General features: G+C 44.9%; 1 protein-coding gene across 2 annotated transcripts in view; it reads right to left on the bottom strand.

The window, feature by feature from the left end:
• Window positions 1–8210: 8210 nt before the first annotated feature.
• Window positions 8211–25843, bottom strand: part of ZNF830 (zinc finger protein 830) — a 40794-nt gene continuing 23161 nt past the window's right edge. For both annotated transcript variants that reach the window (XM_085874739.1, XM_085874738.1), the window contains exons 7-10: window positions 18102–18165; window positions 13003–13083; window positions 10865–10941; window positions 8211–8778 (exon numbers count right to left, since the gene is read on the bottom strand). In XM_085874739.1, coding sequence (XP_085730865.1) covers window positions 8607–8778; window positions 10865–10941; window positions 13003–13083; window positions 18102–18165 — 394 coding nt within the window. In that variant the 3' untranslated portion in view covers window positions 8211–8606. The remainder of the gene's footprint in view (window positions 8779–10864; window positions 10942–13002; window positions 13084–18101; window positions 18166–25843) is intronic.

The raw sequence follows: 25843 nt of genomic DNA, 5'->3' as shown, positions 1-25843 counted from the left end.
CTGGTACCAGTTGACCAGTAAGCTACTGGTCTTTACTGGTTTTTTGACCTGGGAGGGACGTGCACAGGCGACTTTTGTTCGAACTGAACGTCTCGTGTTTAACAGAAGCGATTCATGAAATTTTTTTTCTAAAGGTTTACACCTATTAACTTTCCCTACCACGGGAGAATAGTACTCGTGTCATAGTGAAACAGGAAAATGGCAGGAGAGACAATTATTGTATAAATGGAGCATTGCACAACTCCACAGTGCAATGCAAGCTCTGCAGCCCATCTGTTTCTTTGAAGAGCTCGATGATTTGTCAGTGGACAAACTGTGCGGACGAAATTGCAAAACTGAAACCACTTGTCCAGTTGGTGGATGCCACGTCTGGCAGGTCCTTCGTTATTCACACATACGGAACGAAAATCCAACGGAAAGGAGTCTGGGGGCAATGTGGGCACAAAATTGATGACCTATGCTTTGAGAGAACGAGCCGACATTTGGTACAAAAGAGAGAGCCACTTGTGTTTAAGCCATCTCATCTGGGTTTGATTCCCAACTCAACTAGAAATAGTCGGACCTGGTGTTTCACTGGCAGGACGCAGCATCACAAAGTGTGTCGTCCCTCGGATGGTCGTTGTCTTGGTGGACGTTAAAGATCCCACGGCGTCGTTTATGAAGGGTAGGCGAGGTATTGCCGGCAACCTCGACAAATTACAAATTCCCGTCACCTTCAGTCCAATGGCAGGCCTGGCCCGGTGGTGGTTCATGAAGGACCCGGGCCAAGTGTACGCATTCGACGAGCCACCGACGCAAACCTGATGGGGAAAATGGCACAAGGTTTTCGTTTTTTTTTGGAAGCAATCTCAAAACTAGGCCAAACCTTTTTTTAATATTATGTACAAGTATGTAAAATTAGATTTGTTTATAATTTCCTAATCACTGCCTTTTCAAGTCCCTGTTTTTAAAAAAAAAACTTAATAAAGTACCTCAAGGTCTCTGAACATCCATCTCCGACGTGTCAAATCGGTGCAACCTCCTTTGCAGGCATTTACTCACCACCATGAGAAACAAAAATATACTTCATAAGAAAGCTTTTGGCATTATCGAAGACATCCCTTGTACCAAGCAGAGTAAAATGTTTCAGTTGAGAAAACAACGGTGCGAGGTGTGAAATCACAAGCACGTTTGTTCTGTATAGCCTTGGTTACCCAGACAAGGTCCTTTTTTTGACACTCACTGAACAAAAGTTGTTTAACGAGACACAAACATTTATGCTTTAACACCCGCTGTGCAAGAAGAAAATGAAAGTAAACTAGAAAACAAAATTTGATGCAAATGCGTTGATGGAAAGGTGTTGACCTCCACCGACGTTACATATTGTTACATGGAAGGGGGTGGGGAATTGGAGGGTCCAGAGGTCGAATGTATTAAGAATAGCTTGGTTAGTGTGCTCGAGTAGGGAACCTTTATACTTGTACAAGGGACACGTCAGAGAAAAGTAGTATGTAATATGTGCACTAAGCAGGCAGTTAATGTATCTTCACCTGCAAGGAGGTTTATGAAAAGGCTGTATTGTATGGAGCTTCTGCACAGGCGAGGCCAAGTGGAGGGTTTGTGGTACATAACACCAATGGCACATGGAAATGTCATGGGCCATTTTGGCCAAGGACTGGAGGCCAGGACGGTGGAATGAGTTATGGAGCCTTGGAACTCACCGCAGGGCAAAGAAGAATTTTGTCTCTCAAGGGACACTGGATACCATTGACCAGAGTCGCAGGGCCAGGTTGAATGGCAGAGCTGAGCTGTTCAGGGAGCTGAGGCGTAAAACTGTACGTGCACTGAGGGTGGACAAGGAGGCCTATGTGCGAGGAATCTGTGAGGGGGTAGAGCATCACCTGTGGACAGGTGATTCTCGTCCCGCTTACAGGGGAATTCGCGCATTACGTTCATCCAAGCCCATCCCTCGGAGCACTACAGTTCGAGCAGAGAGTGGTAGGCTCTTGACAGAGGAGTCTGAAGTGAAGGCCCGCTGGGCCAGTTATTTTGAGCGGTTGTACCAGGCTGATCCCCCAACTGTCGAGTTGGACGTCAAGGGTGTTACAATCCCTGTTGCTGACCCTCGAATCAACTGTGGTCCACCTACGCTTGTGGAAACATGGGCTGCGGTGAACCAGTTGAAACGGGGCAAAGCTCCAGGGATCTGTGGCATCCATGCCGAACTTCTCAAGGCTGGTGGAAATGCTGCACTCGTGTCGTTGCATGCAGTTTTGTGCTCTGCCTGGAACACAGGCATCATCCCAACTGACTGGAAGAGGGGCCTTGTTGTCCCTCTCTGGAAAGGGAAGGGTGATCGCCAAGACTGCAACAACTACCGAGGGGTGACGCTGCTCTCAGTGCCGGGCAAGGTCTTTGCTCGGATAATTCTCGATAGGGTTCGCCACCATCTGCTTGAGCACCAGCGTCCAGAGCAGTCAGGCTTTACACCAAAGAGGTCAACGATTGACCGTATCCTTGCACTTCTTGTCCTCACCGAACGCAGACAAGAGTTTTGGCAGGGGCTGCTTGCAGCCTATGTTGATCTCTGTAAAGCGTTTGATTCAGTGAATCGGGATGTCCTCTGGAGGATTCTTGGTCTTCGTGGGGTGCCACCAAAACTGATCGATCTGATGTCTGAACTCTACTCTGGTACTGAGAGTGCTGTGAAGTCTGGTGGTGCCATCTCTGACTTATTTCCAGTTGTTACTGGAGTTCGTCAGGGATGTGTACTTGCCCCCACACTTTTCAGCACTTGTATGGACTGGATTCTAGGGAGGATGTCGGAGAGATCAAGTTGCGGTGCGTCATTTGGGAATGTCAAGATCTCGGACCTTGACTTTGCAGATGATGCAGTCATCTTTGCGGAGACTTTAGACATCCTCTTGGGGGCCCTCGAGGTGCTGAATGAGGCGTCGGAGCCGTTGGGATTACGGGTTTCTTGGGTCAAAACTAAGATCCAGGCTTTCGGTGACATCTTGGATGCTGCTGTCCTGTTTGTGTCTGTTTGTGGTGAGGATGTTGAGGTCGTGGAGAGATTCACTTACCTTGGCAGTGATATTCATGTCTCTGCTGGCTGCGAGTCAGAGGTCAATAGACATCTGGGTCGGGCCTGGGGAGTCATGGATTCACTGGATCATGGGGTGTGGCGCTGCCGGTACCTGTGCGGGAGGACGAAAGTCCGAGTCTTCAGGTCCTTGGTACTTCCAGTCTTGCTCTATGGGTGCGAGACTTGGACTCTGACCAAGGATCTGAGACGGAGACTTAATTCCTTTGGTACCAGGTCTCTTCGGAGAATCCTTGGCTATCGCTGGTCGGATTTTGTGTCCAACGAGCGGTTGCTGAGAGAGACTCGGATGAGATTTGTTACCTGCATAGTCCGTGAGCGTCAGTTGCGGCTGTATGGACATGTGGCTCGTTTTCCTGACTCTGATCCTGCTCACCAGATTCTCTCAGCGAGGGAGTCTCATGAGTGGAGGAGGCCAGTGGGTCGACCACGTGCCTCATGGTTGCAACAGGTTGACCATCATCTCAAGGAGATGGGGATGGGCCTGGCATCTGCCTGGGGGATGGCCAGACGGAGGCCCCTGGAGTACCAGCGGAAAGTGGACGCAGCGACGTGCTGTTCTGGCACATGCTCCCATACCTGACCTGACCTGACCTGACCTGAGGCGAAAGGGGGGGCGAAAGGTGCTGACAGCAGGTGACAAATGAGAGGGACCCGTCACGCTGAAAACAGACCCGAAGGTCAAATAAGAGCCTCAACCACGCATGCACACAAATAAATTGGGGGCTTCCCACAAATCAACGAAAGATGCATCATCTCTCTCTGCTTGGCCGTTCCCTTGGTGCAGACCACGTGAGAGACCACGGAGGCCATCTCCTCCTCATCTCCATCACATCTCCCCACCATCGCTCCTCTTGTCCACAAGCCCTGTGCTGCAATAGCCTTCACGGTGTCATTGTGGTATAGCCCAAGACCAGCTGATGCCAACACAAGACCTCACCTGTTTTCTCCTTCATTGAGTCTGGTATTTTTGATGCCACAGGCTTTATAGTTCCATTTGCATATTAAGTATCTGTGTGCTCCCTTATTTGTTCATCTTTTGACAACCAGATCTGTCCGTTTATTATTTATTAGCGTCTCGTCTTTTCTCCCATATTCTTCCTCAAATAAATCATTATTATTTGGAAGAAATATCTTTCCACCGACTGCCTTTGCATGCGGCAGAGCCAACCGCCTGTTTTGGAACACATCGGACCGGTCCCTTGGGGAACATTAAATTATGTGTCCCACGATTGGAGTGTGGGTAGTTGTACAAATGCTGTCCATTCGCAGTGTCGTGTGTAAAGATCGTTTGACCATCGGTGAGGGTCAAATAACTCATTGACATTCGTCAACACGAAAATACTGTTATGTTTGGATCTCAATTCAAATTCATACACGAGAGAGGAGAGAGAGAGAGGGGGAGAAGAGAAGAGATAAGTAGAAGAATGACATCAGATGCTTCTAACTCGAGTTATGGTCTGCAAAATGATTTTCAAAGGGCAAAAGACCTTTGTTCACCTGTTGAACCCGAAATAGAAGCAGTTCATATTTCTATTACAGTCGACACTTGTGCTTCACGGGCAGGACGTGACGTCACAAATTGTCAGGTCAGGCCAGATCAGATCTGTGACTTGCTCCAGGTCCTCACTGTTATGCAGTAAACCTGCACTAACCTGTTTCATGGTCAGATTGTCGGCGACTAAACCATCTCTCCCACCAAGTTTCCTAGTGAGGGGGGTGTATGGATATGGACACCCAGCAGGATTAAAAAAAAGACTGTCAAAATGTGGAGGAGCTCCTTGTAAGCGAACGGCCATCCATATCTGGTGCCCAACTGTGGCTGAGGACATCCTCCTGCAGTTGGGTTACCTTTGCACTCCAGCCACTCTAAAACACTAAATTCCACAAAACACATAAAAAAAACGCAAAGAAAACTGAAAACCCACTCTGTGGGAGTACTTCCTGTGCAGCTGCCCTTCGGAAGGTAGCTCATGAGATGATAGGATTGGGGTAAAGCCTTCGGGACCCCCATTCTTTGATGAGAGGAGGAAAAGCATGGGGTAACCTTTCTGGGTCAGATTGCAGTAGTGTGTGGCAGGGTGATGCTGAGGTGTCGTTCACCAGACGGCGGTCTCCTCGGGTTAACCTGAGGTGGTCATTTCGGGTCGGTGTCTGGCATGTTCTATCCCGAATAAAGGATGATCATCTGTCTCTGCTATTATCTGGGCTTCAGTGTTTGAACATCAGTATGGCAGCACTCTCTGAGGTTCGGAGACCAGATAGTGGTGAGATCATGGCGGGTGATTACACCTACTACTGGTCTGGTCGCTCTGAGGGTTACCATGTCCAAAGAGTTGCTGGAGCTATGTCCAATAAGATGACTCCCATGACAATTCAAGTCACACCGGTTAACGAGCATATTATGAGACTGAGGATTCGTCACTCCTTGGTTTTCATTTCCCTCGTCTCTATATATGCTCCGACTGAGGCGAGTGATCTCACTGTGAAGGAGGCATCTATGCCACACTCGAGTCTGTGGTTGATCAGTGTCCCAGGCGAGATACACTTCTCGTCTTGGGAGATTTCAATGCATCGCCTGGCACTGACAGGGATGTTACGAGACATGTGTTGGTCCCCATGAGTCTGGAACTGTGAACCAGAATAGCACTAAGTTCCTTGACTTTGCAAGACGTCGTGGACTTAAGAGTGGCTGGTTCATGGTTTCAGTGCCCATAGGCTCATCACTGGACTTGGTATTCCAATGCTGGTGGTGTGGCAAAGGAGAATGACCATGCACTTGTTGATGGTCGCTGGAGGATGATTCAGAACCGCAGGGTCTACCAGAGTGCTCAGTTTCTCAATACCGACCACTGGCTTGTGGTAACAACTCTGAAGTTGCAGCTTAAATCTGGGAGAATGGTTCCATCCCAGCCTAGGATGGATGTTGGCAAGCTCAAGGATGAGAGGGTCACTGAGGAATTTGTGAACAGGCAGAGTGGGGATTTGGGGGGTCTGGATGTTTTGGGGAAACCTGAAGAGTCATGGAGTGCGTTCAGGACTACCATCCTTGATGTTTCCAGTGGATGTCTTGGAACCCACCGTCAGGCAAAGAAGAACTTTGTCTCCCAAGGGACACTGGATGCCATTGAACAGTCGCAGAGCCAGGCTTAATGGCAAAGCTGAGCTGTTCAGGGAGCTGAGGCGTAAAACTGTATGTGCACTAAGGGTAGACAAGGAGACCTATGTGCGAGGAATCTGTGAGGGGGTGGAGCATCACCTGTGGTCAAGTGATTCTCATCCTGCGTACAGAGGAATTTGTGCATTGTGTTTCTCCAAGCCCATCCCTCGGTGTACTCCAGTTAGAGTGGAAGGTGGCGGGCTCTTGAGAGAGGAGTCCGAAGTGAAGGGCTGCTGGGCCGGTTGTTTTGATCAGCTGTATCAAGCTGACCCACCAGCTGTTGAGTTTGATGTCAGGGGAGTAGCTATCCCTATTGCTGATCCTCCAATCAACTGTGAACCACCCTTGTTTGTGGAAATGCAGGCTGTGGTGAACCAGTTGAAAGAGGGTTCAGCTCCTGGGATCTGTGGCATCCATGCTGAACTTCTCAAGGCTGGTGGAAATGCTATACACATGTCGTTGCATGTAGTTCTGTGCTCTGTTTGGAACACAGGCATCATCCCAACTGACTGGAAGAGGGGCCTTGTTGTACATCTCTGGAAAGGGCAGTGTGATCCACAGGACTGCAACAACTACTGATGCTGCTCTCAGTGCACTGGCAATGTCCCAGAGCAGTCAGGCTTTACACCAAAAAGGTAAACGACCGTATCCTTGCTCTTCGGGTCATCACCGAACGCAGACGAGAGTTTCAGCAGAGGCTGCTCGCAGCATATGCTGGTCTCCGCAAAGCATTCAATTCAGTGAATTGGGATGCCTTCCGGAGGATTCTCGGTCTTCGTGGGGTGCAACCAAAACTGATCAACCTGATTTCTGAACTATACTCTGATACTGATGTGATGTGATGTGTGGTGGTTCCATCCCTGACAATTGTTACCCGAGTTCGTCATAGGTGCGTACTGGCCCCTCACTTCACTTTTCAGCACTTTATCGACTGCATTCTGGGGAGGATGTCGAAGAGATCAAGCTGCGGTGCATTGTTTGGGAATGTCAAGATCTCTCACCTTAATTTCACAGATGATGCAGTCATCTTTGTGTAGACGTTGGAAATCCTTATGGGGGTCCTCGAGGCATGGAATGAGGAGCCAGAGCCGCTGGGATACAGGTTCCTGGATCCAGACTTTCAATGACATATTGGATGCTGCTTTCTTGTCTGTACCTGTTTGCATTGAGGATGTTGAGGTCATAGAGAGATTCACTTACCATGGCAGTGATATTCATGTCTCTGCATGTTGTGAGCCAGAGGTCAATAGACATTTGGGTCGGGCCTGGGGAGTCATGGATTAAGTGGATCATTGAGTGTGGCGCTGTCAGCACCGATGCAGAAGGACAAAAGCTCGAATCTTTAAGTCTTTTGTGCTTCCAGTCTTGCTCTATGGTTGTGAGACTTGGAATCTGACCAAGGATCTGAGATGGTGACCGAACTCCTTCGGTACCAGATCTCTTCGTTGAAGTGTTGGCTATCGCTGGTCAGACTTTGTGTTCAATGAGTGGTTGCTGAGAGAGACTCAGATGAGATTTGTTAGCTGTATAGTCTGTGAGCGTCAGCTGCGACTGTGTGGATATGTGGCTCGTTTTCCTGACCTTGATCCTGTTCACCAGATTTTCTCAGTGAGGGAGCCTCGTGAGTGGAGGTGGTCAACGGGCTGACCATGTGCCTTGTGGCTGCAGCAGGTTCATTGGAATCTCAAGGAGATGGAGATGGGCCAGGCATCTGTCTGGGGGGGGGGGGGGTAGCCAGATGGAGTCCCCTGGAGTACTGGCGGAAAGTAGATGCAGCGACGCGCTGCTCCAGCATATACTCCCACACTTGACCTGACCGTGCCAAGTTTGGTTGAAATCCCTTCATTTATTCACAAGTTACCATGGTAACAAAAATTAAAAAAAACAGATGGATGGACAACTCAAACATAATGCCCCCAGCCTCAGCTGCAGAGGCATAAAACGTTTAGAAATCAAAACAAAGACCACTCGTACTTAAATTTATTGAACACATGCCTTATACTTATACATGTGATCAGATAAGAAAAACTTTGCATTGGGGTGTACAACTCCTGATCATCCAATACATAGTCAAAGTCCCAAACTCCTTCAATGATGAGCTTTTGGCCACAAAAAAGTTGAGAACCAACCGTGAGTGGGTTGCCGCTCTTTCGCAGGATGCTTGTAGGGCATGAATTTGGAGCTAGGTCAGGGTACCAGCAAGCAATGGCCCATTCTTTTTGAAGAGCAATGAAATATATATATAGATGTATATGTACAAATAAAGGGAATGTACAGAAAAATTCCACATTTGTATATCAAGAGCAATTGCTGCACCTGCAAGTTGACTAATTGCTTGAGGGTGCAATACTGCCAAAAGCATCACAACAGCGCTCCCTTAGCCCGCCAATCACCAGAGAGGAAACTTTGCAGCTCCGCTTCATCTTGATCGTCATCATCATTGTCAGTGGCGCCCGTCCTGCTTCCCTCAAGCGGGACATCTTTCAAGCCATCCTGCCTGTCCCGTAGGCTCTCAACACGACGGTATAGTTGTCTACCAGGGACAAAAAGACAATAAATCATTGAGATTTTTACGAAACGATCACATTCATGTGATTCTGCCAAATCACATATGAATGGGATTCTGCCAAAGATAGATTTTTTTTTTTTCAAAATGCACATGGTGAGGACAGTCACAATTTTCATACAAAAAAAGAAGAAAACATTCAGAATCGCTACCTTGTTGTGACCCTTTGCGCTTCTGACATATATTGGAGGACGAATCTATAGTTTGTGAGAGGTGATGAAAAGCTTTTGGGACGAGATTTCATAATCGCAGAGAAAAGTTCATCAAGGGTGCATTCAAGAAAAGTTCATGAAAACCTTTCCAGCTTTGTGCTATTATTAATTTCCACTAATCTTTTCATTATTTTATGCAGTCTTCTTCTTTCGCACGCAGGACATGGCTGCATGCAGCATAATAATTTTTACTTTGATGCTGTGCCATTGATGCAGTGTCCCCTGTGAGTTAGAGCAGGAATTTGGAACTTGTTCACGGTGCCGGAGAAAACTCCCCGACTCATCACGAAGGACACCATGCGATCGTTGACGTCCACCAACTAATGCTGGCAGATGGGATACTCAGTTTAAGGTCCATCAGAGGGACGACACCCACATTATGCCTCGCTCGGACTGCAAGACACCAATGTGGCAGTTTATAGCTACGCCGAGATTCAAACCCAGGATAGACAGGTCAGAGGGGTGTGCATACCCCTTGGCTATCCTGCCAGCCCATTTCCTCCACAGAAATGGAGATTAACTAGGGACAGACAGACACGTGGAAGGTGGTGTGGGGGATCGTTACCCTTATTACCAGAACTGCCAACGATGTTGCAAAGAAAATACTGTTTGTCCAAGTTAATAGTTTTGCTTTTTTTCACCTGCCTTGGTTTCGTTTGTTAAGGTATGTTACAGTGATGTACTTCATATTTATTTTAAAACAAAATAAGCTCGAGTGTATATACAAGATTTTGATGCTAATTTCAAGGAAAAAAAAATCAAGCAATATTCAAACAGCACGCTTGAGAAAAATGTATAAAATTATGAGCTGTGACACAAATTCGGCACACACATCCAGACAAACAGACACACCAGACAACGTACGACTTGACTTCATACGAACAGCCAATGACCTGGGGGGGAAGTGACAACTTTCCGAGGCATTCTGGGTCATGGCGATGCATGCCATCTTGTGATGTTGCCTTCCTCTCTGCAGTCAGCCGGGCAATTGAGGAGAAATCCACCTCTTTCTATCCCCTCCCCCACCCCCCGTGTTCCCTCGTGGGTTGCCATCCCACGGGGTTTATCCATGCTCTATCCTCTAAAATGACAAGCACAAAGTGAGGAAGTAGCACGTAGAATCTTTGGAATGTGCTGCTTGCAAAAGTCTTTGTTCCAGCTCGGCCAGTGTCAGAATCGAACCCCCGGCCGTCCAAACTCGGAGTGGATGCTCCAACCATTATCCCACTTTTTGATTGGTTGATTTTGTTAAAGTGGTTGATTTTTGCAGTGTAGTTGATATTTTGAGATTAAAAAAAGCTATTAAGGAAGTGCATAATTCAGGCCATGTTATCATTATTTATAAACCAGTTTAAATATTGACACCCTTGCAATCTGTAAATATAATGTTTAACGTTTTGTTTTGTTTTGTTTTCATTCAGTGTCAATTTTGAGTCATAATTTATCAATTTTTATGTTAGTTTTAGCATTCATTATATAATTGTGACAATGTTGTGAAACCCTTGGTATTTATACTCAACCGTAACAAATGGCCATTTACCTGCATCTCTTCCAGTCAGGAAATTCTCTCCCATAACTCATATACATTGCTCTCAGAATGACCTAGGCCACTCTGGACACACTGACGTCCCTATGCAGGGCGTTTGCAGAAACACCAATTTACACCAGTTTGGACTTTGGCCAAGGAACACAACAAACACAATAAACCACCGTGTGCACCATATCCTTCCTTGTCCACAATGCCAGGTTCACTTCCCTTCCAATGGAGATTCTCCCAGCATTCATTCTGTCCGATCTCAAAAGAAAAGGGTCATCAGCCTGGTTGGGCATTTCTCACTCACATCTGCTCATCAATCTCGTCAATCCGACGCTCCACTCTTCCCTCCTCGTCCTCCACAGCTACGATGGCATCCGATACCTGGTCATTCAGCAAGAATGTAATGATTTCTTCGTTAACATTACAAAAAAGACAACGTAAGAATATTAAACTGAGAAAAAGGAAAAAAAATTATTAGGACACAGAGGACCATTTGAAATGCCAGATCAAAATATATGGACATCGCAGTTTATCGAGTGACCAAATGCTACAAAATTATGTGCGTGCCTCCTCTCTCTCCTCTTTTACTGTTCCTTCATTCCCTTGCTTTGTGTCCAACTGCTGCCCCCATTGTCCCACAATCAGTTCAATGTCTTTTTACCATTTCATGTCACCCTTCCATGAGCCCCCATAAAAAAAACAGCCTTTTCACAGCCATTTTCCCCTGCTGAGCAGGGGTTAGCTTTTTTGAGGGCTCCATGCAATCATGGTTCCCTTCTTGAGGCAATATTTTTATGGCCGGATGCCCTTCTTGACACCAACCCTGGTCGCCTCTTTCGACACACAGGGATATGGTACACCTATTCTAACCGGGGCATACACCGGGACCAGTACAATGGTATTCATTTTGCTGACCTCGGAAGGATGACAGGCTGAGTCAACCCCCTGGTGTTAATTCAGTGCCCAACGGGACTCGAACTCGGGACCTGAGGATCCCAAGCCGCCACCCTAACCACTAAGCCAACACCAGGCTATATCCATGAGCCCCCATCTTGTATAGAAAATAAAACTCCATCATGCTAGTTGCCTGATCTGATTTACAAATACATACGGCAAATGATTTTCATAATCACATTTAGGAGCCATGACTACTTGGAGAATAATGGAATTTCCAAATTCCACCACACGCACGTGCCCTCTTTCCAGAGCCCCTTTCCTACCTCCTCTTCAAACTCCCTTAACACCATTTTTCCTTATAATCAACCCAACCTTCTCTTGTCGTTCGTCAAAAAAAATTATGTACTTGAACACTCAACCCTCTCCTCAAACCTTTTATGTATTTTTCGTTACCCAAGGCTCATGGAGAAGTGCATACATGCATCACATGCAGGACAAGGACATTGAGCCAGTGGTTCCCTACATCATGAATAATGAGCCAGTGGTTCAGAAAGGAACACTTACAAGCCAACTTTTCCCCATCAGTCACATTTGTGAATTGTCAGCAAAGTAAATCTACAAGACTTCAATGGGGGGGGGAAACATCAATCCAAATACTAATTAATTGACATGTTAAATCCACTAGCCTGTTTCATGCTAAAAATTCAAATGATAAATGCAGCATTGATTCTTTGTTACAACTGTTAGGAATTTCATTTCAATATGACCCCATGATAAATAGAATGTAGTTTTCCCCACGGGGCAAGCGCTGTACATCAAAGTCATGATGGGAATTCTTACTATACCCACAATCCCCAAGATTCCCTAATCCACAAGTACATACAGGCAGCTGCCATGAGAGAGCAGCAAATCCACAACATGGCTGACAAAGAATGGGCTGATGAATCAAAGCCATTGCAGATCTATGATTTAATCTCAAATAAGCAAAAATTACACCATGTAATGGGCCATCTACATATTACATATGCAAGAGAGGAGGGAGGGAGGGGTAAAAACTTGGAACAAATTAAAACTGAGAAAAATAAGAAAAGTAAGGATAGTGCAGTTGAGGAAGACTGAGGAAAAATACAAAGTTAAGGTTGGGAGGAAATAAAAAAACTGGAAAAGGGGAGAGTGTATGAGACAAGCAAGAGAGAGGCGGGGAAGTGGCGAGAAGAAAGGGGGGGGGAGTAAAAATTCAATTTTTGTATTCATTGCATGCAAGTGGCATGTAAGACAAAGCTTCCATGTCAGAATACAATGAAACAGAATAATTCCTACATATTTGACATCACGTCGTGCACAAACTATTTCTGGATTGGCCATAATATTCTCATCCCCAACAAAATCACATAAGTTATTCCACATCTCATCTGCACCTTCATTGGAGAAGCCAGCCCTTTTCTACCTACCCCTACCCTATAACCAAGCCCCCACCCCTTACCAAGCCCATTACTGAGCAATCCTAAAGGCAGTTGAGCACAGAAGCCTGCAAGGTGTACTCACAGTGTTCTGCTGCCACATTTCCTTCTGGAACTCCTCCCACTCTTTTTCCATTTGGTCTTTGGGAAGGTCCACCTTTCGTACCTGCAATCAAGGTTCACGCACACAAAAGGTCTGTTAAGGAATCCAATGGGGTCACCAAAGATATCGACTTCAACCGACAATCGAAAACGTTTGATTATTTTTCGTGAAAGAACCAGAACGAAGCTCTGCATCACCCTCACGAAAACAAAATTTTATGGCTAATCCCATGAAACTATAAACAAGATTTTTTAATTTTTTTTTTCAAAAAATTCATCGATGGCAAGCATACTCATGACATCTTTGCTAGAAATCCATTGTACAACCAGAACACTCACGAATGATCACAACTATTCTGCAAAAACACATCCATATTTTACACGAAAATTATGTCCAAATTAAAACAGCAAAACCACTAAACTAGACAGTGCACAAAAAGAAGAAGAAAGGAAGGTCCCACATGCTGGAGAGATAGAGGTGCAAGCTTTGTTTGATCAAAATGGCCAGTATCAGAGACATTACAACAAACAGCACATTAACATAGCCTTCGGTGATTTTTTTGGTGGACAAGGTGCCAAGCAACAATGGATAATGCAATTTCATCGAGTTGAAAGATGGAAAAAAAAAATTCAAGACGAAGGCATTCTCAAAAGAAACAATTGGAAAAAATAGGAAACCTGCGACCAGCATGTGATATGCATAGATAATGTCCATTTCTTGAGCACATTTTAGCACAGAGTGAACATAACTGCTATTTTGATGCTTCTATCAATTTAGTTGTTAATTTTTAAAAAAAAAGTCAATGAAGTTCAAAATATGAACCTGATGACAATCAAGAAGAAAAATGTCAAGACACTCGTCATGCATCAAATGTTGGCATGCTGAAGCACCAGGACTGTGGAGCTGATCTTTAAACCAGCAGTTGAAACACATTCCCTACACTACTCAGGGAAAAGTGAGAAAGCTTTCCTGTACATGCTGAAAATCAAAATGGTGGTGAGTGAGTAACAGAGAGTCGAACAGAGAACAATGATAAAATTTCTGGTTCAAAAAAACAAAAACCTACCAGGCCGAATGAAATTTACAGATGATTCCCCGTCAAGGAATTCCGTATTTGTCCGGTGTGAGTCATTTAGTGAGAAAAAAATATATAATTCTTCCTTGTGGGAATTTTGGGAAACAGTAGAAAACAAGACCAAAATCTAATCATTTCATCCTTGTCACACACCCAACCTGTCAACCAAATTTCATCTGAAAACATCCATAACTTTTTGAGATATCCTACTCACAGACAAACAAACAAGAAAGATGTCGTGCAGAGCTTGCGAAAATCTTGCGAAATCTATCAAACAAATTTGACCTTAAAAATAATTGGTGGTTAAATTAAATGACCGAATATGCAACTCCTCTTTAAATTTCGAGTCAATGGGATGAAAATTGAGGATTTTATAAACTCTAACTAAGTTGTTGACATTTGGCCTATGTTGACCTTTTGGTCGATGTTGACCTCAAAAATAATTGGCTGGTTGAATTTAGTGACCTGAAATGTAAATCCTCTTCAAATTTCAAGTCAATCGGATGAAATTTGAGGATTTTAGAAATCTCCCCGAAGTTGTTGACCTTTGGCCTATGTTGACCTTTTGACCTTTGAAAAAACAATACACTTCTTGCTTATGACAAACTCTACCATGTTGTGGTTAAGTTTTGTGAAGATCAGTTTAAAATTGTGACCTGTAGGCAAATGACATACAAACAGACAGACAGACAGACAGACAGAGACAGACAGAATAACGCACAAAACCAACCAATATACTTAAAAATCTACAGTTTTCAAAAGTAACAAATAAAGAGATAGACAACCAGACAGGGGTGAAAACAACCTCAGTCCACCTTCGTTGGCAGAGGTAAAAAGTGTGCAAAATGAACCACGTTTGCTGAAAGACAGACCACCTTGATCAACAATGCAAAAAAAAACAAGCATTTGTTCATCCCATCAGTGAAGAAGTAAACATCAATGTCAAGCCCATCACTCATGAAAGTGACAGGTGTGGAATTCAAAAGGTTCCAATACAAACCAAAATAAAAAAGTGTATAAAAGTACAATATACAGATATATTGTTGCGTTTTTGGAAAGACCCTTAAAATTTCCCACCAATGACACAAATGTTATGGGTTTACCAGTCAGGTCATGAGTAGCCTCTCTTGGACCCACTTCCCGACCTTTGACCTTGGAGCGATGAGCTGCAGATAACTCTGAGGCATGACGGGTTACTAAGCAATCATGGATGCCAACTGAAGCGACTAAATCTGGTAGGGTCCCCATGCCCAAATCTCACGTTACCTTCCCGGTGATTTAATTGCCCCAGATAGGGAACTGTGCTCTTGGCAGCCAACCCTTATAATTAGGTACGGATGAGCGGAACCGTAAGTGGGATGTCGACGAGTCTGACTGCAGCGAACCAGTGGGGTATAATCTCCCATCTACCAATGTCATACCATGTCTAACCAATGGAGGAAACAGACGATCGAGAAGGTTTGGAAAGTTTATAGATGATTAGCAAGGGCACATATTTACAAGCAGATATCAGCGTCACAGAAAACAGTCTTAAACCTGAGTACATAAAAGAACCCCTTATGCATTTGGCCTTATCACTAAAACACAACAGAGGCACCTCATTCATCTGGGAAAGTAAACAGAAAAGGGATAGATAGAGGAAGAAGAAACAGGAAAGGGGATAGATAGAGGAAGAAGTTGTAGTCGGGGGCATGCTGTCGACGCCTTTCTCACCCGCATGTGAGCTGGCTGGCCCAAGTTCAGGTCCTGACCTGAAAAGGGGGCGGGGGAGGGGAAGAAGAAGAGGCAGAGGAAAATGTGGTGCAACGTGTCGGGAGAGGTGCAGGTGCATGCAATGTATGCATGAGAGGAAACTGTGAGGTGCGAATCAGTAACCCCACCCTGACGGGTCAAGGGAGCAATCGCTGAAGTTATTTGTTCCCCAACAGGTCAACAGGCAATCGTTGAAGCTCTTTATGCGTTCCAAGTGAACAAATTAGAAGTAGCAATGAAAGATTGCATGAATCAGTGTGTCAGGCCACCACATCAAGGGAACCTCCACTGTCTGTCCACCCTCTGCCTTGTGGCACCAACATGCTTATTCCCACAGAGGTACCTTCTCGAAGAGGTTCATTCCCATGGCGCAGCTTGTCATGTGTTGTACCCCAGACACATCGCAGCCCCAGTGCCTGAAATACTCTGGCTTTTTTATGGCTCTTGGGTGAGGCATGGCTTCAGGGGCAAAAGTTACCCCAGCGCTCTTTGACCTTTGCATGTCGTTCCCTCATTGGAGCGTCCCTGGTCCTTCTCTTGCAATTGTGGCCAGCCCTACCCACACGTGGTGCCCGCATAGCTGATCAGAGGGTCAGCCATGTACCGGCATTTGCATAGCTGCTCGGAGGGTCGGCTATGTAGCTTTCCTCATTGATTGTGCTCAGGCTTGAATGGCTTTGTAATGTGATGAAATGCTTTGCAATGCCATATGTGTGTTTTGTAATCCATGTTGCTTTGTGTGCATGGTCACGTTGTAGGCTGGTGCAGGGAAGGAAAGGGGTTAAGAGGGATGGGGAGAGAGATTAGAAGAGATAGAAGAAGAAAGGGAATTTAGATCGGTAAGAATTACAAAAGGGGGGATTCGGACTTGCTACACAAATGTAATGCATTTCCCTGTCTACTGATACAAGAGGATGGGAAACCTAACTAAACAGAATTGCTATGGAAATATCTAAACTACGGATCCCTTCTGTGTCCTTGGAGATTATGGAGCATGCAGGATGGAGGGCGGAAAGGGCGTGTTCCAGACGGAAGCACACGGGTTTATCCTCGAACCCACGAGTAGACAAAAACAGTAAATTCAACAAATGATCATTTAATAAAAAATAATTCAATGATTCATAATGAGAATAACTCAACGAGTGATAATGAAAATAAATCAAAGCATAAGGCAATGAAATGTGAGGCGAACTAAAACCTAATTTGAGACGTCTCCACTCAGTCACAAAAACAGACAAGGGAACAGATAAAATAAAATAAAATCTTGCCTTTGTTCCGGGACTGAGCTGCGTGTCCAGAGATGATCTTTTATGAGCCTAGCGATCCTCAAAACCACGTAGCCTCCGCACGGGAAACACACAGCTAAATGGTGCCAAATCACTCCTCGAGGTCACGTACGTGAAGTAATTCGCGGACTGTCTTCAATGCCAGGAACCACAAACCTTCGAACAGTTTCTTCTCATGATCAAGATTGCCACATTACTCCTTCTAAGTTCCAGGCCCACATACACCAAATGGCACCGCCATTTTCCTTGATCGTACAAGGTGATTGCCGAGGCTCCGAGATAAGGCCAAGAGACATGCTCTTCTTCTATCCTTCTCTTCAAAGCGTATAAACTTCACGACCCAGCCTAACAGTCAATGGCTCGCGTCTGACTCCAGCACGTGAACACATTCACATCAGCACGAACAACGAGAATTGCGCTGCTCTTTCGTCATACCAAGAGGGACCAGAGCCTCATACTTTACTTCCAACTGTCCTTTTGTCTCTCGAGCACCTATTGTCGCTCTTGCTCTTTTTTTCCTGACATCACCTCAGCCAATCCTCAGCCTCGGGGGTGTGGCCTACCGTTACAAAGCCAGGAAGGTGGGGTTTTTTGTCTGCTCGGAAACGTTAAGCTCTGTTGTTATTGTTGTTGTTGGAAGAACGTGGTTCCTTTTTATAGTCGGCTTTGGAAATGCAAAAACAGAGGAAAAGGTCACAGGGAGCAATCACACTGGGAGAACTAGCCTTAAACCTGACCTACTTAACACAGCACCACCATCTATGTGGTCGTACGTAACAACAAAAGCTCACAGTTTTTCCAACTTAATTTACGTTGAGATGTCTCCTACTCATCCACAGACCATGCTACACGATACAATCCTACCTTTACTATGAAATTCCTTCATCTACCACCACATACATAACAATATATATTTATATATATATATATATATATATATATGTATATATATACCTAATATGACATACCTTTGCATCCATGACAGGATCATCGAAAAACCCTTCGGGCAATGTCTCTGCCATGCTAGATGCCCTATGACAAGATCAAAGGACAACAAGGAAGTGGACGGGGGGGGGGGGGGGAGGGGGAGCAGGTGTGAAACTAGCATGAGGATAGTCACATTGGTTGAGGAATATAAAGCATATTTATCATATGTTCGATTACAATTCCAGAATGAGAGAGATTTGAAAAAGGACAATGGCAAATCTTCTAACCTCTCAGAGGCATGAGGGTGGGTATTAAGGAACAAACTTAAAGAAACATTTAACACGTTTACACACAACGGCAAATTAAACACACTCACTCTTCAAATGTAAATGGTCCTCAAAAAGCTCACAAAGCTGGACTATTAGACCACGTTATCAGAGGAAAGAATAATCATAATAATAATAAAGAGACAAAGATTATTTTCCAAAAAAATCTTTTAAAAGTTTGAAAAAAAAGAATAAAATACAACAGGTGGAGGCATCACAAGTCAGCTTTAAAATAAGAGCTGACATGACAAAAACTCATTGAGAAATTTGACTGTGGGTGCCAAGAGGTTACACAAAGTGGTGAGAGTGTGTTGGTGGGCAAGGAGGGTGTGGGGGAGAGGGGGAATGACAGTAGAAAGCAATGCAATAAAACAACACTGTAACCAAGTCGACAAAAGAATAAATAGTTTGTCTGCAGCTTAAGCCGCTAATGATCAACAACAGAATGAAACGTGAAATGGTTGAGAGACATGATCAGTGATATAATGTTTACGAGGTGCAAGATGAACTTAAAACTAATCGAAGACAAAACCTGTAATATCAAATCAAGAATGAATTATCTTTACAGTGACATGTTAGATCATCTCAAGGGTAGACAAACCGAGGAGTTTTAAAACTGTTGACAAGTCCTGGCAAGTGTTTCAAAGGATGTCATTTATAGAACGTTAACATGGCATTCTCAGGCCTGCAAGTATGAATGCAGACTAAAGAGCTTTTAAAAGAAGCATGGTGTTGCGCCATCAGCAACATTTTTACAACACCATCTTTCTTCTGTGCAAAGAGGAAATCAGCCAGCCAACGGAGCCGAGGATACTGGTTGCTGTCAAAAAGGGGCCTTGGCAAGCAAGGCCTGTTGGCAGACCATGTCAAAGGCATGGAAGCCATCCAAACAAACAAAACTGTTTGTGGTCAAGGAGATGTACAAGCTGTTGTCAATAGAAGAACCATGATAGAAATTAAAGTGGAAGCCAGCATGACATGCAAAAATACCAACTGGTTGTTCATTTTGACTGTTTGGACCTGATCCAATGCCACACTTTCAAAATGACGTATGAATGCGAAACAAGGCCTTTTGCGCATGTACTGTGTGTGTATTCATGGTAAATTGCTTCTGCTAGCAGGACACTTTTATCCTGCCGTTGCTGGCACTAGATGTGTCATTAAAATAGTGTTCTTAACAAAATTTTCAGCACTTAGACGAAAGAATGGCAATTTCAAATTTGTTAACCATAATCGTTCTGTTCCTAAAGGCAAATTCTTTCAATGAATGGAGACTCTCAATATCAGACATGAGATCAGGGCCATCTCTCTGGACAGATCTCGAGCTTTTGATACAGTCTGGCATCCTGCCTTGCTCTCCGAACTGTCTGCCTATGGATTCCAAGGTCAACTCCACTCTTGGATAACTGACTTCTTCCCCTCTAGTAAATAAACGTGTGGCTCTCAATGGAACACTTTCATCTCCTCTCCCTATCAAGGCTGATAATTGCCTGGAGACTCGTTAGCCCAAGTGTTCTCGACCCCATATTATTCATAATCTTCATCAATGATCTCAATGACTCTCTGCTGATGACTCTACTCTGTTGTGACATATCTCATACTTCTGACAGACAGGGAGAAGCCTCTCCCCTCTCCTCAGACCTTGACAAAATCACAAACAGGCCAAACACAATTTTGTCCACCCTTTGCGCTTTCACTTATCCCTCATCGTTACCAGCATCCCTTGTTTGTCCATCTCAGACTACTTTCTCCCTCCACGCTGCTGTTGTTGTTTCTCCATTCTCCTGCTGTTCCCTTTGTTATGTTGTGTCCTGATTTGTTCTGTGTAATCGTTCTTCGACGAGCCGAGACCACGGCTTCCTCACAATTTAATTTTTTTTTTAATTTTTTTTTTTAACAATGCCTCGATTTTTGCAGATATGTATGTATGTGTATTGTTGTGGATTTCAGAATCAGATCCGAATAATGCACACAACATCCAAGTCCTCAGACAGTTATTTCCATAAATGCATGTTCAGAATCGACACATCCCCTTGTCTGGTGAGATTCTAACTCTTTGATGCATTGGAGAAGGGTAGAGAACAGATTCCCTTTCTATCTTATGGGATAACCTTTTCCTCTTTACGATACATTCATGACGTATGATCTTATGTCAGTTTTCATTTCTGCATGAATGATATTCACCGTTCATGCACACGGTAAGATAGCCATTAGCCCAACGGAGACTCGTTATATTCCCTTTCCATCAAGACACATTAGCTTGGAAATACCCGATTTAATTTACACATTGTATTTTGGTTATCATTTTCACATTGGACTTGCAGGACATTTGAGTCATTAATCACACCACAAGCTTTTCCTGAACAGTTCATTCTGACGATCAAACATAGCTGTGATCTCGGATCATTTTCCTCAGGCCCCCACCTTTTTCCATTGATGTTTGACACCCCATTCAGCAGCTCTATGGATGCGAACTGGCTCTTATTTGTATCGGGCTGAACAAAGAGGTGATAATTGCCTGTTGACGTTTTGTGAGCGCTTCGTGTTTTCGTTCGGTTGTTCCAGCAATTGGCTGCTTTCTGGCGTTCGTCCAGCACCCGAACATGGCGTTCGGGGCCAGGCCTGTATTAATTGGGAGTTGTATCTCGTTCGATGGTCAGGAGAGAATGACCTTGAGAATGGACTGTTGGAGGTCTCGTGCAGCGAGGCGCCAAGAGGCAAGCTGGATTTGGCTGAAGTCTGCTTGAGGCTCTCTCCACACTGGTCTCCTATAAAAGGACAGCAGGACTGCCTTATTGGCAGTTGGTCAGAGATCCCGATCACGGTTGGTCAGAGATCCTGATCAGAGTTGGTGAGAGATCCTGCTGACGGTTGATGACAGCACCTGAAGGTTGGGGACAGCAGCAACGGTGGTTGGTGACAGTTGGACTGTTCCTGCGAGTTCATGACGTACCTGGTTCTTGGCATACCTGGTTCTTGGCGTACCTGGCTCCTGGGGGGTAATGACGTGACGTCGATTGGTGTTCGAGCCTGTTTGTGGGGGGGGGGGGGGGGTGCACGGCGAAGCAGGGTGCTGACAGTGGAAACTAGCCAAGCTTTGGAGAGCTCATTTGGAGAGGTAGACCAAGGCACGCTCACACATTTTGGGTCATTTTAGTCAACGCACGACGATTTCTGCCTTGGTAAGCTGAGAACGGATTTATTTTCCCCCCTGAATGATCTGATTGGTACCCATGTCTTGTGTCTAATTGTTAAGTAGGGCATAGTGACAAGCATCTGCTCTTTGTCCATTTTTCTATAAATGCTTGTTGAAATCTTTATTTGTTTGAGATTATTTTGTTGATTAACCATTTGATTAATTTGAATTCATCCGCTTAAGTGACAATGAAATAAAAAGTCCTTCAGTTTATTTATTTTTCTTAACAATAAAATCCTTGTTGATGTTTCAACATGTTTGTGATTGTCATTTCAATGCATTGATAAAGCATTGTCTGAACCTAGATACACTGGGAGGTAATTCCCAAACTAATTAACCTGTCATAGTTGGCGTGCACCAGCGGAAAACACTCAACCACATTACTTAAAAATATCTAATCAAGATAACATTGGTGCATCGCCAAGTTCCCCAGTCAGGAGGCCACGTGACCTCGAGTTAAACAACAAATTAGACGGTGAACACTGGAACTTGTGGTTAACTGATTGGCATTCATGGTTGTTAAGCAACCCACTGCACCACAAAGTTAATTGTGAGCGGTGGCCTCAGGTGCGGTTCTTCCGAGGAGAAACAAGGATTAACCCCCCTCATAATACACTCAGTACCCGTGGCTGTAACAATATATATATATATATATATATATATATATATATATATATATATATATATATATATATATATATATATATATATACAAGCAAAGTACCCGTCTTTGACAGGTAATTCATAAATGAAAGCATATGTCGGTTACTCACAGTTTCTGTGGAGTCAATTTTGTTACGAACGGGTCTCTTCGGTCGTCTACTGCAGCACATTTTAAAAAACAACGTTCCTCGTTTTCTTGTCTGGGGCATGGACGTGCAGCTTTGATCTTGATCCAACTCTTGATGCCGCAACATACAACATTCCATGTGAAAAAAGCAGGAGAACATTGATATCGTCCGATTATGCTGAATGTCTGTCCCTGTGCTTTGTTCATTGTCATGGCAAAGCAAGGTCGTAAGGGAAATTGTAATCTACAGAACTGGCAGGTCACTGTCGGATGGTTTCAGTGATATCCTTGGAATGAATGCATGTTTTCCTGCTGCCGGTCCATTAATCAGGATTACTTCAATCACATTTTGGCTCATTCAGTAGACTGTACAGCGGGTGCCATTCATGATATTTGGTGGATCCAATGAACGTCGAACAATAACTGGGCAGTCCACTTTCAGCTTAAGTTTGTGTGGTGGTATCCCTGATATTTCAATGGAACTCAGATATTCAACGGGAAAGTGCACCGCTTCCTCCAGAGTGAGTGTAGTGTTGATTGCATTATATATCTTGACTTCTCCTGGGAAGCGGTCAATGATGGGAGAGTTGACAGCATCCACTCTTTCATTTAGACGTGCGAGTATCGCTCCTTCTAACAACCAGTTGTTGTCATTTGGAGCACGTCCTGTTAATCAGACATAGATTTCCTCGATTAATTTGGATGGAGTTTGGTGCTGGTGGATCCCTTCTGGTAAAGTGATGGTGTCCAGTTTATTTTCAACAGGGTAGTTACCGTCTCCAATGTTCATGAGGACATCGGCGTAATTAGCAGCGGTGGGGTCGTTTGTAAGCTGTGCTCGTATGTTGTCGTGCAGTCGGTACGTTGTAACGTTGCACCATAACGGCGATCGCTTCAGCGTCGCATCGACTATGTTTGCATGTGTTCCTTGCTTCACAACGGGTAGTATTTGGCGGAAGTCTCCACAGAACATTACCGGAATGCCACCAAATGGTTTTGAATTTCCACAAATATCCTGTAGGGTCCTATTGATCGCTTCATACACGGCCCTGTGTGTCATCGGAGCCTCGTCCGCAATAATTGCTTTGGCTTCGTTCATCACTCTAGCGATTGCTGTCCCTTTTTTCATAGAGCAGGTTGGTGTATCTTGTTTGTCACTCATCGACCTCTTCTTGGAGGTGGTTCCTCGGGGAAGCGACACATCGACGGGAAGGATCGGCGCCTCGTTTCACCAGCACGTGTTGAGAAGCGCAAGAGGATTCGCGGGAGCTTGGGAAGGATCGCGGCTCACGGAGATTGGATCCACCTCGCTCTCGCTGGAGCCCGGGTCCGAACAACTTGATGACCACACGAGGTGGAGAGGTTTGAGATAGGCTCTGGGTTTCAGCTTACCTGTCCTCCGAGCTGGAGCTCGTTATTAAAGGCCTCAGCCACCATTTCTTGGGTGTGTGTGTGCGAACGTGTGTCCGTGGGCCCGTCTAATAAGTAGGAAATTGTTAAGTGCTCTGTGTGCTGTAAATCTTTGCATTGCATTTTGTATAGTTTTGCTCTTACGAGCTTCCCTAGTTCCCCATTATTATTAATAAATAGCCCAATTGTTAAATGTTTTCAGCTCGTCGCATCGATTCTTTCATTGACTGAGCATTTCGTGTGTTGGGAGTTAGAAAGCCGTTGGTTTGCCATAAGGGGGACATTTGGACCGACGGTTCTCGGCAATTAAGCCACTCGGAATCGTGCACGGGACAGGCTCGCCTCAGCGGTTTGTTCCGTACGAGTTCCGTCGAGAGTGAAATACCCCGGTAGTTGGATCACGTGGGTATTTAGGTACCTTGAAGATTGGCAATCGACCCTACCCCACGTGGTCTGCCCATTGGCGTATTTCGGTTATGTACAAGGACCCGTCGACTCGGACTTATCCGGGCGGCGATCTATATTCCGGGCGATCGGTCGGGCCGACTCGACTTGCGGCTCCGTCAGAGCGGTCGGTTGGCGGCCGACCCCCGGCGCCGTAACAATATAAAAGTGATTAGTAATGTGCGTTTCAATCAACGGATTTTAGTTCTTGGAATATATAGCCCCCCAGATTATTTTGGGTGCATGGCCTTTTCATGCACATGTATGGCCTGAATGATGGAGAATTACCAGTGCTGCAGTGGGATTTCCCAGTGCTGCAGTGGGATTTCCCAGTGCTGCAGTGGGATTTCCCAGTGCTGCAGTGGGATTTCCCAGTGCTGCAGTGGAATTTCCAAGTACATACTGCAGTGGGAATTCCAAGTACTGCAGCAGGAGTACCAAGTGTTGCAGTTGAATTGCTAAGTGCTGCAGTTGAATTTTCAAGTGCTGCAGTGGGATTGCAAAGTGGGATTGCAAAGTACTGCAGTGGGTCTTCCAAGTACATAAAAGTGACTTACCAGAATGTAGTAAGATCTTGCAAGCTCACAAACTGATTTTCAGGTACAATCTCACTTGATGGTCAGCTAAAAAGGAGAGTGAATAACTTTACTTTTATTTTACTTTATTTGGAGCAGGAAGACTCCACCAAACAGGGTGGGAAGCTGAACCATTTTTGCTCAGTAGTGACTGATGACTGAGTTGTGAGTCCGTGGATAAAGAAAAAAAATCTTAGCTTGACAATTTGAGGATGGTAGTATAATTTGAGTCAATTCGACAATTTGAAGTTGACTACAGGCCAAGAGTGATCGGATCAGAAAAGTATGCTGGTCAGCAAACCACCTGCATATTTCATTCTACTTTTCAAATGCAAACCTGCAAAACTACCGAATACAACACTGTGTCTTTTTGCACTGCTGACTGTTCAAATCAAGAGCAAACCGAACCTGCATCTTTGTTTCACTGTTTAAATGTTTTGCACTATTGAACAGGAGCTTGCTGGCTTTAAGGATAAGGCTTAAAGGAAGGCAAAGATAGCAATCTTTTTTTAGTTTTGGCTTTTTTCTTCTGTTGTCTACAAATAAAGGTGCGTAGGGGATGGTTATGAAGTGCAAGTCAGGAAAGGATAAAAAAAAATTACTCACCTGAATGAATGAGAGGAAACCTCACTATCTGCCATGACCTTTCCTGGGAAAGTCACATTTCCAACCTCACCTCAAAAGCCAGTCGCCGACTGGGAATCCTCCGTCGTGCAAAGTCCTTCCTCGGCCCTCTTGAGCTCCTGACCACTTACAAAGCTTTTGTCCGTAGCCTGATGGAGTATTGCTCTCCCCTCTGGGCTGATGCTCCTGCCTCCCACCTTTCTCGGCTTCACGCTGTCGAAACCAGGGCATTTAAGATCATCGGCATCTCCCGCAATGAAGCTGAGTCTTTGGGCCTCTCACTCAATCACCGCAGGTTGGTCGGTGGTCTTTCTGTCTTCTACCGACTCCTCTCCAGCCTTGCCCCCCATGCTCTCACTGCGATTTGTCCCCACCACATTTCCACAGGGCGCTCAAGGTCCGCCAACAACCCCCTTCT

The sequence above is a fragment of the Eptatretus burgeri genome, chromosome 3 (genome assembly GCF_056783735.1).
Source record: "Eptatretus burgeri isolate ZD-2024b chromosome 3, Ebu_testis_v1, whole genome shotgun sequence".
NCBI classification, from domain to species: Eukaryota; Metazoa; Chordata; class Myxini; order Myxiniformes; family Myxinidae; genus Eptatretus; species Eptatretus burgeri.
Note: the sequence above shows the minus strand (reverse complement) of the source record. Positions and strands in the feature narration are given on the sequence as shown.